We start from the raw sequence: 17200 nt of genomic DNA on the forward strand, positions 1-17200 counted from the left end.
CAGGAAGCAAAAGGGAAAATATGAAATTAGAAAGTGACCTGTAATTGTCACTTCACTGGTAAAGGTGATATAAAACCTCCATTATCAATCAGGAACTTACTTTGATGCCTAATTTCACTGGCTGTCTAACTTATCAAATTGAATTTAGCACAAATGAAGAAATACTTGGCTAGGGAAAAAAGTACCATGCCATTTTGCTTTCTGTCAACTGAAAACCAACCCAATTAGGACAGACAAGGAAAAATAAGCTCAAAATATTTTATTGGAGGAATAAAAGTTAAAAGGGATTGTTTCCCCCAAATTGGCCTGGCAAAAGGTAGTTGACAAAAACACCGGATTCCCTGGTGCCTTCTGTATATCCAGAGTTGAAAAATGGTTGTTTTCCTTCATTTATTCCACTAATATTTGAGTGATGATAATGTGCCAGGTTCAAATCATTGCTTTATAGGACAAACGATGCCTCCTCTTTCCTCCCTGCTCTAAGCCTGGTGCTTCAGTGTCACTCCCCTTTCCTTGTTTGCAGAATTACCAGGAGTTTGCTAGATGGTGTATACTATTCTCTGTAGATATTTGAAGACAAGAATCACCCAACAGGAAACTTCCCCAAGGTTGCATCCAAAGCAACATCAATTCTCTGTGTTTCCTACATGTACTTGGTAATATCAACAATGTAGAAGCTTTTCTGACCCTCCAGTTCTGCCCTTGTGCTGAATTTTGTCCTGAGTAAATAAGAACTTGAGGATATAGAGCATTTTAGAAGCAAGGGTACTAGAGGTTGTTGAGAACTGTGAGAAATGAGCTCTGCACGGGAGTCTAGAAAGCTGCAGGACCCAGAGCAATAGACGGGAGTGCAGAGTTCTCAATGGGCAGGGGAGTCTGACCAGGGCAAGTTACAATTCTCTGGGTATAGGTTTTTCTCATCAAGAAATGAAGGCTGTGGGAAGAGATGCTTCTAGCTCAAATACTTGTTTTTCTGCTGCAGCTCATTTGCTTCAGCATATGAAAAAAAATTTCCCCTTTAGAAATGGGGAAAAAATGATCTTTTTTTCTAAACGATTCATGAAACAAGGAATTTTACAAAGAAAAATCCTTTCAGCTTGCCTCACCTGCGTGTTCTTTCTGCTCCCTTCTTCTTGCTTTTGCTCAGCTAGCATGTGCTAGCTCTCAGTCCCTTTTTACAATCTGATCATTCCTGGTGTGACGGCGTGTCCCTGGCAGCAGGTGCCATCTGGAGAAGCTTTTCTTTATTTCTCTGTTTTATTCATCTGCATTTTCAAATGGTTCCTTTTTCCTCTAAGTATATTTTCAGCTTTCCCCCCACTTCCCCCAACACACATACTTCGTGGAACTGACCTTCTACCTAAATCTAGCTTGTTTTCTGTCCAAAATTTCACACACACATTTCCCAGGAAACACTTAATTCTGCCAAACTGCCTCTCTATTTTTTGGCTGAAAAATGCCAAATATACAGAAGTTGTTGTTTTCTCTTAACCATTTTGTCTCAGCAGATATCTTTACATGGATGTATGGGCTAATATGAGTCTAAGCATATAGAAAGCCATTTAAAAAGGAATAACATGTAATATATTTTGGACTACTGCATAGCTCTATGTTTTAGACTTTGATGGAGAGTGTGGATACTACTAAAAAAATTCAGATTTTAACAAAACCCTTACAGAAAAGGAATGTGACATATCTATCTCCTTATAAATGTGTCTTATCTCTATTTTTTTTTAACCACATTTAGTGGTGCATGGGATAGAGTAATATGCCTTTTTGTTCGTAAGTATGTTTCCCTCCATTAGGTCTGATCAGTAATATTTAAAATATAGAAATCCTTTTCATTTAAAATATCTTCACTAAAATAGATATTTCTTCCCTTAGAAAAAGAATTCAAAACTTTTTAGGGCCTAGTTTTAAAAAGCATCATGCTTTAGTTGATTTATTTTGGTGGTTGTTTTAGGGATGTGAAATATATCACCACTGCAACTAGCAAGAACTATAAATGATACATTATTGCAAGTGTTCTAAAAAAATCAGAACAAAACTAATTTATTATAGTTCTGTCTTCATTATACACCACATGTTGGTGAGTTAAACACAACAAAATTGTCTTTTCTTTTAAAAGTGTCTACTAAAGATAAAAAGAATAAGGTAACAATTAACATGTAGTTTGTTACATTAAAAAATCTGATATACATATTTCTATTGCCTGTTAGCTTATTCTTAGCCTCTTTAACTATTACAAAAAAAAGAAAAATCATTGTTCAAAGGCAAACATTCAATTCAGTTGATACAACATTACAGTACAGTCAACTAACATCATTCAAGGAAGGTAACAAGTCTAGCCTCAAGCTTCTTGAGTTAAAAGTCTGTAGACCAGATTGCTACAAAAGGTTCAATGCTGCTTCACACTGTATGTTAGCTTTTTGGAGGACATGGTAATTTCTACTGATGGCTTCAGAAGAAGGGGTCATGCTATTGGTAAAAGCACAGGGGAACCCCAACCTGTCATTAATAATTTTATTGAGCATCGTAGTTAGAACAGCATTATTGAGTTTAGCACAACAACTAAAACAAAATAATCATAATCATAATCATAATCATAATAATGATAAGAATAAAAACCAAACACAAACTGGAAGCCTAGAGATGCTGCCAGCCCTTTCAAACCCTTGCGATACGCTATACTAAAAAAATTTGAAATATCCACCCGTCCTCTCCACTCTGCCACAAACTAGCAAAGTCAAAAATACAAAAGTCTTCAACTTGTTACTTTTGCAGAATAAAGCAAAAACGTCTTGTGCTCCTTACTACCAGAAGCGAAATATCCACTGAGTTACCACATGTAATAGCTTCTGGATGTGTCAACCTGGGTTGGCTTGGTGTCTGCAGAACCATCTTTGTCTTTCTCACTGTCACCTTCCCAGAGGTTAATGAGTGGTGGGTATAGCTCATTTAGTGGGATTGAAGAAGTTTTTTGCATATACTTTTTTAATGAATGGTGGTAGTTTTTTCTCTTAAACCTTTTGGCAATGTACACAGCAATGGACACAAGGCTAATGATGGCAAACATGGACCCCATTACTGCAGCGAGGGCCGTACTTGTTTCTTGATCAGAAATGTCCAGTGCAAAGGCGGCATTTTTAGTTGTGACATTAACACATGACTTTTGAGTCTGCTGATGAATATTGGACACTGTGAGACACACTTCATAATCTGTGGAAGGCTGCAGATGTGTTAGGTTGTACTCATGAACATCTACTGGGACCCTGGCAGTATATGTTATGTGAGGATTGTCAATCTTCATGGTGGCAGATGACCATTTTAAGTTTGATGTCATGACATTGGAATTAACTTTCCAGGACACTAAAATGGAATGAGATTCTGTGTGCTTGACATATATTTTCAGCACCTGGGTACCATCCAGAAGGGTTCCATTAACCTTAATTGTTACCACACGCGTGTCGGCCCCTTCAACATTCTGGGCAACACAGGTGTATCTTCCTGAGTCTTCAGTTTGTATGTTAGATATTTCTAAAGTACCTTCACTACTTAGCTTGTATTTATCTGAAAGTGTATCCACAGTTATCTTATTTCCAAGAGGAGTGACCCAGTAAATTTCGGGTTCTGGCTCAGCCATGGCCCGACAGTCTAGGAAAACCGTTGTGCCAATATCCATGTTTAAATGATTTGGGAATGTGTCATGAGATATCATTGGGAGGCACTGTTCACTTGAATCCTGGATTAAAACTTCCTTTACCTGGTGCCCTCTATATTCAGGTGGCATGGCGCAAAACATGGACAAGGGCTCCATGAAGCGGATGTTGGTCTTGTTGGAGTTAATCCAGTGGATGACACAATCACACCTCAGGGGATTGCTGTGGATACTGATCTCACGAAGATTGGGAAGGGATTCTACCGTCTTTTGGTAAACAGCATTCAAGGCATTGTTGTTCAGCATCAAGCTTTCTAGGGCAGGAACACTTCGAAAAGCCAAGCGGTGGATATAAGATAATTTGGGGTTATTGGTGGCTTCTAACTTTGTGAGTTCAGGCAAGTTATCAAGGGCATAACGATCCACAGAAACGAGTTCCCCCATATTGTTGATTCCCAGTTCTTTGAGCCGAAGCATATTTTTGAAATCCCCTTCTTGGATTTTGTGAATGGGGTTTTTGTTAAGGTCTAAGAATTTTAAATTTGGAACTTTTTGCAGGGCAAGCTGAGGAACCTTGACCAGTTTGTTATCATAAAAAGACAAGCTTTCAAGGCTGTCCAAGCCCACCAAGGCATTTCCAGGAATATCAGTGAGATACATTCCTGCCAAAACCAGGCTTCTCAAATTTGAGAGGGGTTTAAAGTTCATATCTAGAATTCCAATCACGGGGTTTTCCCCAATCATGAGAATTTCCAGGTTGGGTGTTGAATCAAACCAGCGGCTATCGATAACTTTCAATTTATTGGAGTTCAAATGAAGCCTTAAAAGATTTTTTAAGCCTGAAAAAGCATTAGCAGAAATAGTGCTAATCTGGTTATGGTTGATATAGAGTTCTTGAAGGTTGCTGAGATCTTGCAGACAGTAATCAGTCATTTCTGTAATCTGATTTTCCTCCAGATGTAGAGTAGTGAGTTGGGTCAGGTTTGCCAGCCCTACCTCCTTAATATTTGTAAAGTTGTTTTGGGAGAAATCTAGCTCAGTCAGGTTGAAAAGCTGCTGGAGCTCATCCACGGTCTTTGCTATGTTATTGCTCTGTAAGAGAAGCACTTGGGTATCACTAGAAAGGTTGCTGGGAATCCTTGTCAAGCGGAGATCATTGCAATCAACAGTAGTGGCTTCTCTATATGTTGACTGCGGGGTAAACCAGGGCCTAATTTCACATACACAAAGTTGTGGACACTCACTATTTTGTAGGGAAGACCCAGTTAATGAAGTCATTAGCAAGCCCAGCACCAGTCGGCAAGCTGCTAAAACAAAGCTCATCCTAGCCATGCTGGCTTGCCAAGCAAGCTCAACTCCTGACACCCCTAAGTTTTAACAAAAGTTGAACACTAGATAGTGGTATGTAGGACAGCAAGCAGAAAATGTAAACATTCAAGCAAAGTCTTGGTTGAGATGTGTAAAATTCCGGAGTCCAAAGGTATGGTTTTCAGGAGTTTTCAAAAGGCAGGAAGCAACTGGGAGTCTTTTAACTGTGTCTCTCAATTCCAGGCATGCCCACAGCTCTGTGATATAAGTCACTTCCGTCAAATCAAAGTCTGGAGATGGGCCTGAAAATTAGATTAGGACAGATGTTATGTTTTTTTCCATATACTTTCTATATTACAGATTTTCTTTTGTCTACTAAAAAGGCATAATCACCAATCTATTAACAGAATGTTCAAAGTAACTACACAAGCTTTTAAGTTACAGTATAGTTTTCTATATTCGTTACTACACTAAAAATAGTTACCACTTTTACAATTTAATTGGGTAAAATCGTCAAATGCACACACATACTCACACTTAATAGGGACACTCAGAAAAACATACAGATCTCATTTTTTTAAAAACAAAGTTGGCTTTAAAAATTGCAAGGCTCCAAAAAGTCAAAAGCAAAGCATGAAACGCAGTTTATAAGAGACTCAAAGTTCATTTTCAGATATTTATATTTTATTTTATTATTTTTTAAAAGATTTTATTTATGGGGCGCCTGGGTGGCTCAGTTGTTAAGCGTCTGCCTTCGGCTCAGGTCAGGATCCCAGGGTCCTGGGATTGAGCCCCACATCGGGCTCCCTGCTCAGCGGGAAGCCTGCTTCTCTCTCTCTCACTCCCCCTGCTTGTGTTCCCTCTCTCGCTGTGTCTCTCTCTGTCAAATAAATAAATAAAATCTTAAAAAAAAAAGATTAAAAAAAAAAAGATTTTATTTATTTATTTGAGAGAGAGAGAGAGAGAGAGAAAGAGAGACAGCACGAGAGAACACAAGCAATGGGAAGGGAGAAGCAGGCTGCCCATGGAGCAGGGAGCCCGATGTAGGGCTTGATCCCAGGAGTCTGGGATCATGACCTGAGCCAAAGGCAGATGCTTAACTAACTGAGCCACTCAGGCACCCTTAATTATTTATATTTTAACTAATAATTGTTTTTATTTGTTTTCAGCAGTTTTTCTTTTCCAAATGGTATATTCTGTAGATATATTCAGCCAATGCTTTTCTAGCTCACTTATTCTTATGCAAAAAATTAATTTAATACAACTACAAAAAGAAAATGTCAGTTTTTCTTATATTCTAATAGTCACAGCTGATCTTGACTGAATAAAATAGTCAAAGGATTTTACCCCACTATTATCACTGATCTTCATGAAAAACACACACATACCTACACATGTTTAATTTCAACAATCTCATGGGAATGTCACTGGCCACTTAGTAGCTATAAAGCATGGATATACTGGATATGTTCTTTTTTGGGGATATATTCTTTAATATCTTTAAGCCTCAGCTTCTTCAACTATATAAGATGGGGTTGGTCATTAGGATTATCAAGGGAATTAAAGGAATCTCTATAAAGCTCAAAAAGTTATTTATATTTATTGTCATCCTTTTTTTTTTTTTTTTTTTTTTTTTAAGATTGAGGGGCAGAGGGAGAGGGAGAAAATCTTAAGCAGTCTCCATGCCCAGTGTGTGAGCCTCACGTCAGGCTCACAACCTGAGCTGAAATCAAGAGTCAGACACTTAACTGACTGAACCACCCAGGCATCCCTATTGTCATCTTACTATATCTCTCATCCATATTAGTTTTAGCTGAATAGTGGTTGTTAGAGAACAAGTAAATGAAGGAAAGCTGGGGACATTTGATTTTATTTAGTCATTGTCTATTGGTTTTAATAAGGTCTTCTGAGGTCAAATATGTATTGCTTATTTGCTTATAAAGATAATATTAGCAGTTAATGGTTCTAGTTTCCTGGATTCCAATCAGGTATAAAAAGCCACTGTGGATCCATTTTCTATCTTGCTTTCTCAAAACAAGGCCCGTCACTTCCTAAGCTATTAAAAGTAGAGTTATATATTTCCTTACATTTGTCTTTCTATAATGAACTTCAGCTTTGAGTCCTGAAGGACCTTCAGTGACTAGTGTTTTCTTTGGCCTCATAAAATTACTGTAAGGATTCAAAAAAATACAGCATATAAGGTACTTGAAATCTAGTGTCCAACACATAGCAAACTTTTGATTCATATTTACTGCTATTACTTTGTACTTTGCAAAACAGTTACCCTTGTGATTGACCAAGAAGCAAACTAATACAAGTAGCCAGTCCTAAAAGTTCTGTATTTGTCATATTTTAGTAGAAAGAGAAGTCCTACATTTCTGTTGTTGTTATACAAAATATGCAAATTAAGCTATGGTCTAACAAGATGGTATTAAAAAAAAAAATCACCCAACCCAGATTTGGCAGTTGAAGGAAGAAGAAGGAAATGAATGTGTTGCATAATGCTGATGCTGGATACTTGCTATTCTTTGTGGGGAGGAAACACACTGGTTTCTCCTCTACCTAATCTGGCTATTTTATTTTATTTTATTTTATTTTATTTTTTATTTTTTTAAAGATTTTATTTATTTATTCATGAGAGAGAGAGAGGCAGAGCGAGAAGCAGGCTCCCAAGGAGCAGGGAGCCCGATGCGGGACTCGATCGCAGGACCCTGAGATCATGACCTGAGCCGAAGGCAGACACTTAACCATCTGAGCCACCCAGGCGCCCTAATCTGGCTATTTTAGCATATATTATGTACGTACAAAACTTTCTAACATTATAAAACTACCTGATTCTGACTTTTATCTGGAAATTCCATAAAATAAAAACATATTTCAGAGAATAATAATTTTCCAAATATTATTGCCTCCACAAATTTATTCCACTCTTTGTTTCCATTTAGAATAATCCTAAAACATGTATAATGACCACAGTAAATTTTCCATTAAGAAGATTTCTACCACATGTTATTGCTTACTTTTAATTCAAAATAGAAAACCAAAAAAAAAAAATCTACTTTTCATAACTCTGAGATGGAATTTCCACTAATATTTATGTTTTGACTGAATTTAAGGAAACATAGCAAAAAGTAAGTATGCGTCAAAGTTGTGTGAGACTCCCAAAACCATCTGTTGCCATTGAAAAATATCTTTTATGGGGCTATGCTTTGGATATTTTCATGAGTAATGCCTCCATTTTAGTTTAAAAGATATGATGAGGTAATTGGATTGCAATACTCAAATTTCTGTTTGACATACACATTCCTCTTTATTTTTATTTATTTATTTATTTATTTATTTATTTATTATTGTTATGTTAATCACCATACATTACATCATTAGTTTTTGATGTAGTGTTCCATGATTCATTGTTTGTGCATAACACCCAGTACTCCATGCAGAACATGCCCCCTTTAATACCCATCACCAGGCTAACCCATCCTCCCACCCCCCTAGAACCTCAGAACCCTCTAGAACCCTCAGTTTGTTTCTCAGAGTCCGTCGTCTCTCATGGTTCGTCTCCCCCTCCGATTCCCCCCCTTCATTCTTCCCCTCCTACCTTCTTCTTTTTTTTTTTTTTCTTAACATATATTGCATTATTTATTTCAGAGGTGCAGATCTGTGATTCCTCTTTAAACAAACCAACAAACCACGCAGGTTGAGAATGTTCGACACCATATCAGACATAGAGGGAAGACATTTTCCTCTCCCAACCTCTTTGAGAGTGGAGAATGAAACTTCCTTGACACAAAAGGAGGTGTTTTAAGATGTTTCTAGTTGTATGCCATTCTGAATTCTCTTTAGCATATTTTCCAGCCTAATTTTTGAACATGACATTATACATAGAACAAAGCTTCATAGAGTGCTTAAACCATTTTGTATGTTTGAAACATAAGGCATGTCTCAGAAGTTATTCACTAACAGTGTTTAAAAGTAAATCCATTATCACAACAAGAGTAGAAAACTATAGACCAATGTCCCTGATGAACACTGATGCAAAACTCCTCCACAAAATACTAGCAGATTGAATTCAACAGTTTATTAAAAGGTTTATACACCATTTCATGATAAAAACACTCAACTAAGAATAAAAGAAAAAACCATATATGAAAAACCCACAGCTAAAATCATAATCAGTGATGAAAGAATATAAGCTTTTCCTCGATGATCAGGAATAATGTAAGGATGCCCACTCTAGCTACTTCTATTCAACTTAGTATTGGAAGTCCTAGCCAGAACAATTAGACAAGAAAAAGAAATAAAGCATCCAAATTGGAAATGAAGAAGCAAAATTCTGTTTGCAGATGGTATGATCTGACATGCAGAAAGCCCTAAAGATGTCACAAAAAAACCCTAAACTGTTAAAACTAATAAACAATTTCAACAAAGTTGCAAGACACAAAATACATAAAATCAATTGTGTCTTTGTACACTAACAGTGACCAATCCAAAAAGGAAATTAATAATCCAACTTACAATAGCATCAAAGGAATAAAATACTTGGGAATAAATTTAACCAAGGAAGTGAAAGACTTGTGTACTGAAAACTACAAAACACTGCTAAAAGAAATAAAGTATTCAAATATATAGAAATATATCCCATGTTCATGAATTGTATTGTTAAAATGTCCATACTATCCAAGGTGATCTACAGATTCATTGCAATCCTTGTCAAAAGCTCAATCACAGTTTTTGCAGAAATAGAAAAAAAAAATCTTGGGTGCCTGGGTGGTTCAGTTGGTTAAGCATCTGCCTTCAGCTCAGGTCATGATCCTGGGGTCCGGGGATAGAGGCCCGCATCGGGCTCCCTGCTTAGTGGAGGAGTTTGCTTCTCCCTCTGCTGCTGTCTCTCTGTGTCAAATAAATAAATAAAATCTTTAAAAAAACCTTGAAATTCATATGGAATCTCAAGGGACCCCGAATAGCCAAAACAGTCCTGAAAAAGGACAAAGTTGGAGGCCTTACACTTCATGAGTTCAAAACATAAAATAAAGCAACAGTAATCAAGATGGTGGGTTACTGGTATAAAGAGAGAATATAGACCAATGGAAGAGAGAGCACAGAAATAAACTCTCCCATATATGATCAAGTGATCTTTGATGAAAGTGCCAAGACTACACGATGAGGAAAGGATAGTCTCTTCAACAAATGATGTTGTATATCCACATGCAAAAGAATGAAGTTGGACCCTTACCCTATACCATATACAAAAATTAACTCAGAATGAATTAAAGACCTAAATGTAAGACCTAAAACCGGAAAACTCCTAGGAGAAAACATAGGGGAAAAGCTTCAGAACATTGGAGTTGACATTGACTCAGAATGAATTAAAGACCTAAATGTAAGACCTAAAACTGGAAAACTCCTAGGAGAAAACATAGGGGAAAAGCTTCAGAACATTGGAGTTGACATTGATTTCTTGGAACACCAAAAGCACAGGCAATAAAAGCAAAAATAGCAAATATGACTAAATCAAACTTAAAAACTTCTGCACATCAAAGGAAACAATCAACAGGTTGAAAAGACAATCTACTAAATGGGAGAAAATATTTGCAAATAATATATCTCATAAGGGACTAATGTCCAGTATATATAAGGAAATCCTATAACAACTACCATAACAACAAAACAAATAATCTGATTAAAAATTATGCAAAAGATTTAAATAGTTCTCCAAAGATATATGAGTGGACAATAAGCATATGAAAAGATGCTTAACATCACTAATCATAGGGAAATATAAATCAAAACCATAATGGGATATGACCTCACACCCATGAGGATGACTACCATCAAAAGAACAGAAAGTAACAAGTGGTGGGAATGTAAAATGATGCCTCCACTATGGAATATAGTATGGGGGTTCTGAAATAAATTAAAAATAGAATTACCATATGATCCAGCAATCCCACTTCTGGGTATATATCCAAAAAAATTCAAGGCAAGATCTTGAAGAGATATTTGCACACCAGTGTTCAATGCAGCACTATTCACAACAGCTAAGAGATGGAAACAACCCATATGTGTATAAGTGGATGAATGGAAAAAGAAAATGTGGCATATACACAAAATGGAGTATCATGCAACCTTAAAAAAGAAGGAAAACTTGTCATATCTACAATGTGGATGAACTTCCAGGACATTATCCTAGATGAAATAAGCCCATCACAAAAGAACAAATACTGTATGATTCTACTTATATGAAGTATCTAAAGTTGTCAAAATTATAGAAACAGAAATTAGAATGGTAGTTGCCAAGGGCTGTGGGAAGGGGAGGGGGGAATTTGTCCTTAATGGATATTTAAGTTTTACAAGATGAAAAAGAGAACTCTGTTGTACAACACTACTGAATTGTATACTTAAAAATGGGAGCTGGTAAGTTTAATGTTATTTTTTTATCATAAAAAAACACGAATCCATTATAATTCAGGCCAACTTTTATCACATACATACCAACTGATTAATTTAAATTCTGCAACAAATAAAAAATGGCTGGTAGATTTTTTTTTTTTTTTTGAAAAGTGGAATTGCTTTCTTCTAGGGCTTACTGGGCTAAGTTGGTCAAATGTGAGAAGAAAATATCCTGCTAATTTCTAGAATGATGTTCCATTAACAAGTCTGGCAGTTTAAAGAAACAATCCCTTAAATAAAAACCCATATCTTTAAAGGCCCAGAATTGGCAAGGGATGCATTTCAAACAGGCCCACAAACAATTATATAATTACATTTGATGCTTCTTTTTCCAATAAGATGTTTAGGACACTCTGCTCTGAATATAAAATTCCAAAGGAAATGGACTGCATGGTCATCACCAGCAGTCAATTTGGCACTGATCCCCATTTTCCCCATAGAATCATATGAGATGGGATGTTATTTTAACAAAATCACAGTATTTAGTATGACTTGGGGTTGGATCCTTATGCATTAAGTTCTTATGAAGTTGGGTGAAAGAAATAAGCAATCACAATAACATGATGATTAGGTTAATTCTAATTATATTAAAACCCAGATAGCTCTCAGTTTGTAGAAAGAATTCTGTCTTGGGGGATCAAGTGATCTGTATTCAGATTCTTGACGTCTTCACTTATTACCTTGTATAAACTATGGAAATTCAGTTTCTGTGCCTAAATTAAGGCTAATTATTCATACTTCATATATGAAAATTATGATAACTAAAGAGCCTGGGAAAGAGTCCAGCACGGAGTGAGCCCTCAGATACTTATTTGAATCTCTGGAACCTCATCAAGTTTGCTATTAAATTTCATTTTCACCCTGCAGGAGTATTGGGAGGTAAAGCAAATCTCTTTAAGACCTTTGGGCATGACAGGTGTTTGGAAAAAAGTTGTGGTTATTTTTTACCATTTCCATTATATTTTCAACCAGTATTATTGGAATTAAGTGTTAGAAATTCAGAGACCAAATATGGCACTGTGCTAAATTAAAACCCTATGCAGGCAAGCAAATTATGGACTACAAACCTCCACCCTGGAAATTAGCATCCTTTCATAGACATAGTAGTCACAGCAGTGAAGAACTAAATTTCTGACCCCCCCCTTCCCCGAAAATGAAGAAAAATACCTTCTTAGGACATGTGCTTTTATGCGTACTGGCCAAATTCACTGCGTACGTGTTTAGGAAAATCAGTTTTTTAGTCTGTTGGTCCCCAAATAGATCCAGAGCTAATGCAGCATTCAAATTTGCTTATCTTCTTTTAGGTATGGCTTAATAATGGGACAATGGGATTTTTGTTCAATGAAGCTTTCCTTCTGGTTAAAAAATGCAGTGTCTCGGGGCGCCTGGGTGGCTCAGTCGTTAGGCATCTGCCTTCAGCTCAGGTCATGATCACAGAGTCCTGGGATCGAGCCCCACATTGGGCTCCCTGCTCTGCGGGAAGCCTGCTTCTCCCTCTCTCACTCCCCCTGCTTGAGTTCCCTCTCTTACTATGTCTCTGTCAAATAAATAAATAAAATCTTAAAAAAAAAATGCAGTGTCTCAGTACAAATTCTCCCTGTAGCCACTGTGTTGTGGGGGCATGGGAGCAAGGTGGGGCCAGACTGCATTCACTGGATTGACCTCCCAGAAGTAATTTCCTATGCTGAAGGCCACCTTGACTTGGCTGATTGTTAGGCTCAAAAGGCTATACTTTTTTTTTTTTTAAGATTATTTATTTGAGAGAGAGGGAGCGCAAGATCCGGGGTGGGGGGCATGCAGAGGGAGGGAGAGAGAGAGAGAATCTCAAGCAGACTCCCCTCTGAGCGCGGAGCCCAATGCAGGGTTCAATGCGGGCTCAGTGCAGGGCTTGGTCTCATGACTCTGAGACCATGACTCTAGCCAAAACCAAGAGTTGGTGAGATCGTGACCAAAAGCAAGAGTCAGCCACTCAACTGACTGAGCCACCCAGGTGCCTGGCTGTCAGCTTTTGGAAACGGAGTTTAGAGTGAAAAGTGTGGCTTCTGGAGACAAACCTGGTTTCAAATTCAGTTCTGGGACCTTGGGCAAGTTACTGAAGCTTTCTTTCTGAGTCTCAGTTAATTTTTTTTTTTTTTAGAAAATGGAGATCATAAAACCTATTTTGCAAAGGTGGTGAGAGAATTAGGATGAGATGTTAAATGTAAAGCTTTTGGCAGAGGGCCTGGCACATAGCAAGTGCCCAAGAGGTGTTAGGTATTATTATTTACAGGTTTGATGTCTCACTGGATCTAGTCTTTTTAATGGGTGTTGAGTATGAAAGGAAGGAGTAGCAAGTTGAAATCAGCAGAGGGTACCTGTTGTGGTATTAGCAACCGTGAGTTCTGCAAAAAGCCTGGCGAGGCTTTTTTAACAACATAGATGGCTAGTGTAGGTAAAGCCAGACAGAGAGAGATGGCAGCAAATTCTTTCTGGAGGGTATATTTTATTTTCGTTGGGAAGGAAATAAGATCTTGCAAGTACATTGTGAACACTGAATCTGCAGGGGCTATTTTTATTTTTTTATTATTTTTTTAAAGTAATCTGTTCCCCCAACATGGAGCTTGAACTCTTGACCCCAAGATCAAGTCACATGCTCTACTGACTTGGCCAGCCAGGCACCCCTGCATGGATTATTTTTAAAGACATTAGTTTCTTGGACTTCTGTCTGGTCCCTGGACCTTTCTGAATCTTAGATTTCTTTCTTCAACCATTTCCTCAGATTATGTTCCTTTTTCACACATTATCCAAACCAAAACACCCTGTAGTGTGTGTCAGTGATCACAGATGGAGAGTTCGTATGGGAGGAAGAGCTATAATAGTCTCCGTAACGCATTAAGGAAACAATAAAGTCTATCCCCTTGCAAGGACATAATGAAGCTTGCTGAGGCTCTTTTGCATAAGGAACTGTTCCTGAGAGCCCACATTATTCATCAGCAAGCAGTGCAGGAGCATGTCTGAGTGGGCCGAGCAACAGAATGAGGACACCAGGGAAGGGATTCTTAATTTTGGCTTCACCACAAACTTCCTAAGTGACCTTGAGCAAGTCTAGTAACTTTGTGTCCTATTTTATTTATCTTATAGTAAGTAGGTTGAGACTAAAGGTAGTCATAACTTCCTTCCCAGGCTAAGAGGAACCTCAGGAAGTCATCTTTCAACCCATTCTCCTGGGTGTCATGCAAAACTACTTCTAGCCATTTTCTGAGAGGCAGTCCTTCTCTTCTTCCCTTCCTTTTCTGTTATTAAATTGTTATGGAGGCAACTAGCTTGATTATGCCAAAATCTAAAACTCCAGTGCTTTCAGGGGCTAGGTAGGTGAAGTCAGCTGAATCTAATACAATCATGTAAAAAGCTGGAGTGTGCATGCACTCCCAAAGTGTCCAAAAATGTCAACTGTGTAGGCCAGACAAAAACCATATGCTTTCCAAGGCCTTTTATGGCCTGTGGCCAGTTTGTAACCTCTGAATTATATATAAATATAATAATAATCATATCAGCTATAATGCTGAGCTAATGTATTTGATAAGTAGATGATTAAATATCAATTTTAAACTATTGGCAAATACTCCATATGTAAAAGCCTATAATTAGAGACTCATTATATCATAGTGTGAATCTTTGCTCTGAAGAAAATTTTAGTGGTTTAAAAAAAAGTGTTGCATTTACAAAAAATTCATTTTACACACTTTTCTTTTGGAAGACCTACTTTTAAAGGCAGGCAGAACCTTCCAGGTCCCCTAGGTGATCCAAGATGACCCAGTTACTTGGCAGAGAAATGAAATAAAACCCAAATGCCTTGATCCCTAATTCAGCATTTCCTAATCTGATCACTTTAAATGCTTATGGTTTTCCTGGTTCCCAGAGAAAAATTTGATTGTCCGTTCTCTAGTTTTATTTTAGTTTCTTCTTTTTCTCCTTCTTCTTCTTGTATTTATTATTATTATTATTAATTAATAAAGTCTCAAAAATTCTCTGGTATACTTGGGTGGTATAAATGTACTACTGTGCAAAGGAGAGGGTAAACACAAGTGATCTTTTGATTCTGCCTCATTTTCCTTCCCCTTTCGGTCCAGGGCAAATCCATCACACTGCAGGTGCAGTGTCGGTCAACATCTCTGGGAGAAACCCAGAGGTGCAGCTGGTCTCCAAACTGAGCATAGAAGCTGGGGTTACAGTTCATTCAGCTTCTAAGAGGATCTGGGCATGGACAGCACATTAGCCCTTGCAGGAGGGTTGGCAAGGCACGGTAAATGACAAGGCTAGACTAGATGGACTGAAGAATTACAAAAGAAACTTTAAAAAAAGAAAGAAAGAAAAATGAAAAGCAAAAAGCCCAGACACAGCCAGCTGGCATAAATCCAAATCCAAGTAAGTGGCTTGGCATGGTGGGAAAGGTGCTTATGGAAGAGCCTTTGGGAATAACATCTACTTCAGATTCTCATTTGGCTTCAACTGATCAAAGGCAAACAAGCTGTCCTCCCTGTGAAGTATGAGAAACACAAATTGTGAAAGTTGGAAAAGGCCTCAGAGATCACCTAGCACATCTAAAACAACTTCTCATTTTATAGAGGACACCTCAGGGAGGTGACGTTAGATATTTGGAAGCCAAACTTGACTCCATCCTACTCTCCAAACATATGATCCTTTACACTATAGAACCCCACACTGCTTCACTTAGTGTAGGGTTAGTTGAAATTTATATTCTTGATCACTTGGGCAGGAACTAAAACTCTTTGAAGGATGTTAGCCTCTAGTGCTCTATTAATCAATCACCCTTTATTAGAAGCCTAAGAAAACATCATTCAGTTTAGGGAGTAAAATGGCTTATTTAATAACCACTATCTTGACCTTGATTAGGTAGATCAGGGATAGGGTAGACAGCTCAGTCGATCATCCTGATGGCCAACTTATTCCAAAAAATTAAGTCAGGTCAGCTTAACCATGTTCATTGATATTTTTTTTTAATGTGGCAGTGAATTGATCATAGTTGATCTATTCTACATAAACATGGCCAAATCACAAGTTTAATTTTTAGAATGTATAAATTAAACTTCTCTTAATTTGACAATGGATAATGTGTTGCAAACTCTGTGAGGGCACAGAAATTCAAATGTAGGAAATGTAAAGTGGATTTGAACAATTAGTAGGAGTTGGAAATGGGCATTCAAGATAGAAGAGACCTTATAAATAATATAATACTAGGAATATAGCTAACTTTAATAACAGACTTAATTGAATAAAAGACTTACTATTTTTTTTTAAGATTTTATTTATTTATTTGACAGAGGGAGACACAGAGAGAGAGGGAACACAAGCAGGGGGAGTGGGAAAGGGAGAAGCAGGCTTCCCGCGGAGCAGGGAGCCCAATGAGGGGCTCGATCCCAGGACCCTGGGATCATGACCTGAGCCGAAGGCAGACGCTTAACCATCTGACCCACCCAGGCGCCCCAAAAGACTTACTATTATTAACCGTTATAGTGAATGACTACATGTGTATGGTGTAAAGTATATCATCCCTGTTTTTCACAGAGAAGTTGTCACTTGTTCAAGATCTCAAATAAGATAGCAAGTCAAGGACATAGGGCCCATGCCCTAAAGCTATCTAGCTCAGAATCCCTGTCTGGTTTTCAGGTGGTTTGAGAAGTAATGTGGTACAGAGACTGAAGCACTGGACCACCAGTTAGCGGGTCCTTACCTCTCTTGTTTTGCCGCCAACTCAGATCATGCAGGCTATCTGCCCTACCT

At 37.7% G+C, this 17200-nt stretch overlaps 1 protein-coding gene across 1 annotated transcript in view; it reads right to left on the reverse strand.

Annotated features, from left to right (window-relative positions):
• Positions 1-1878: 1878 nt before the first annotated feature.
• LRRN1 (leucine rich repeat neuronal 1) overlaps positions 1879-17200 on the reverse strand; it is a 38212-nt gene continuing 22890 nt past the window's right edge. The window contains exon 2 of the mRNA XM_034996899.1: positions 1879-5268. Within this exon, the coding sequence (XP_034852790.1) occupies positions 2840-4990 (2151 nt within the window). The 5' untranslated portion in view covers positions 4991-5268 and the 3' untranslated portion in view covers positions 1879-2839. The remainder of the gene's footprint in view (positions 5269-17200) is intronic.

The sequence above is a fragment of the Mirounga leonina genome, unplaced genomic scaffold (assembly GCF_011800145.1).
Source record: "Mirounga leonina isolate KUSES-001 unplaced genomic scaffold, KU_Mleo_1.0 Mir_94, whole genome shotgun sequence".
In the NCBI taxonomy this organism is placed as follows: domain Eukaryota; kingdom Metazoa; phylum Chordata; class Mammalia; order Carnivora; family Phocidae; genus Mirounga; species Mirounga leonina.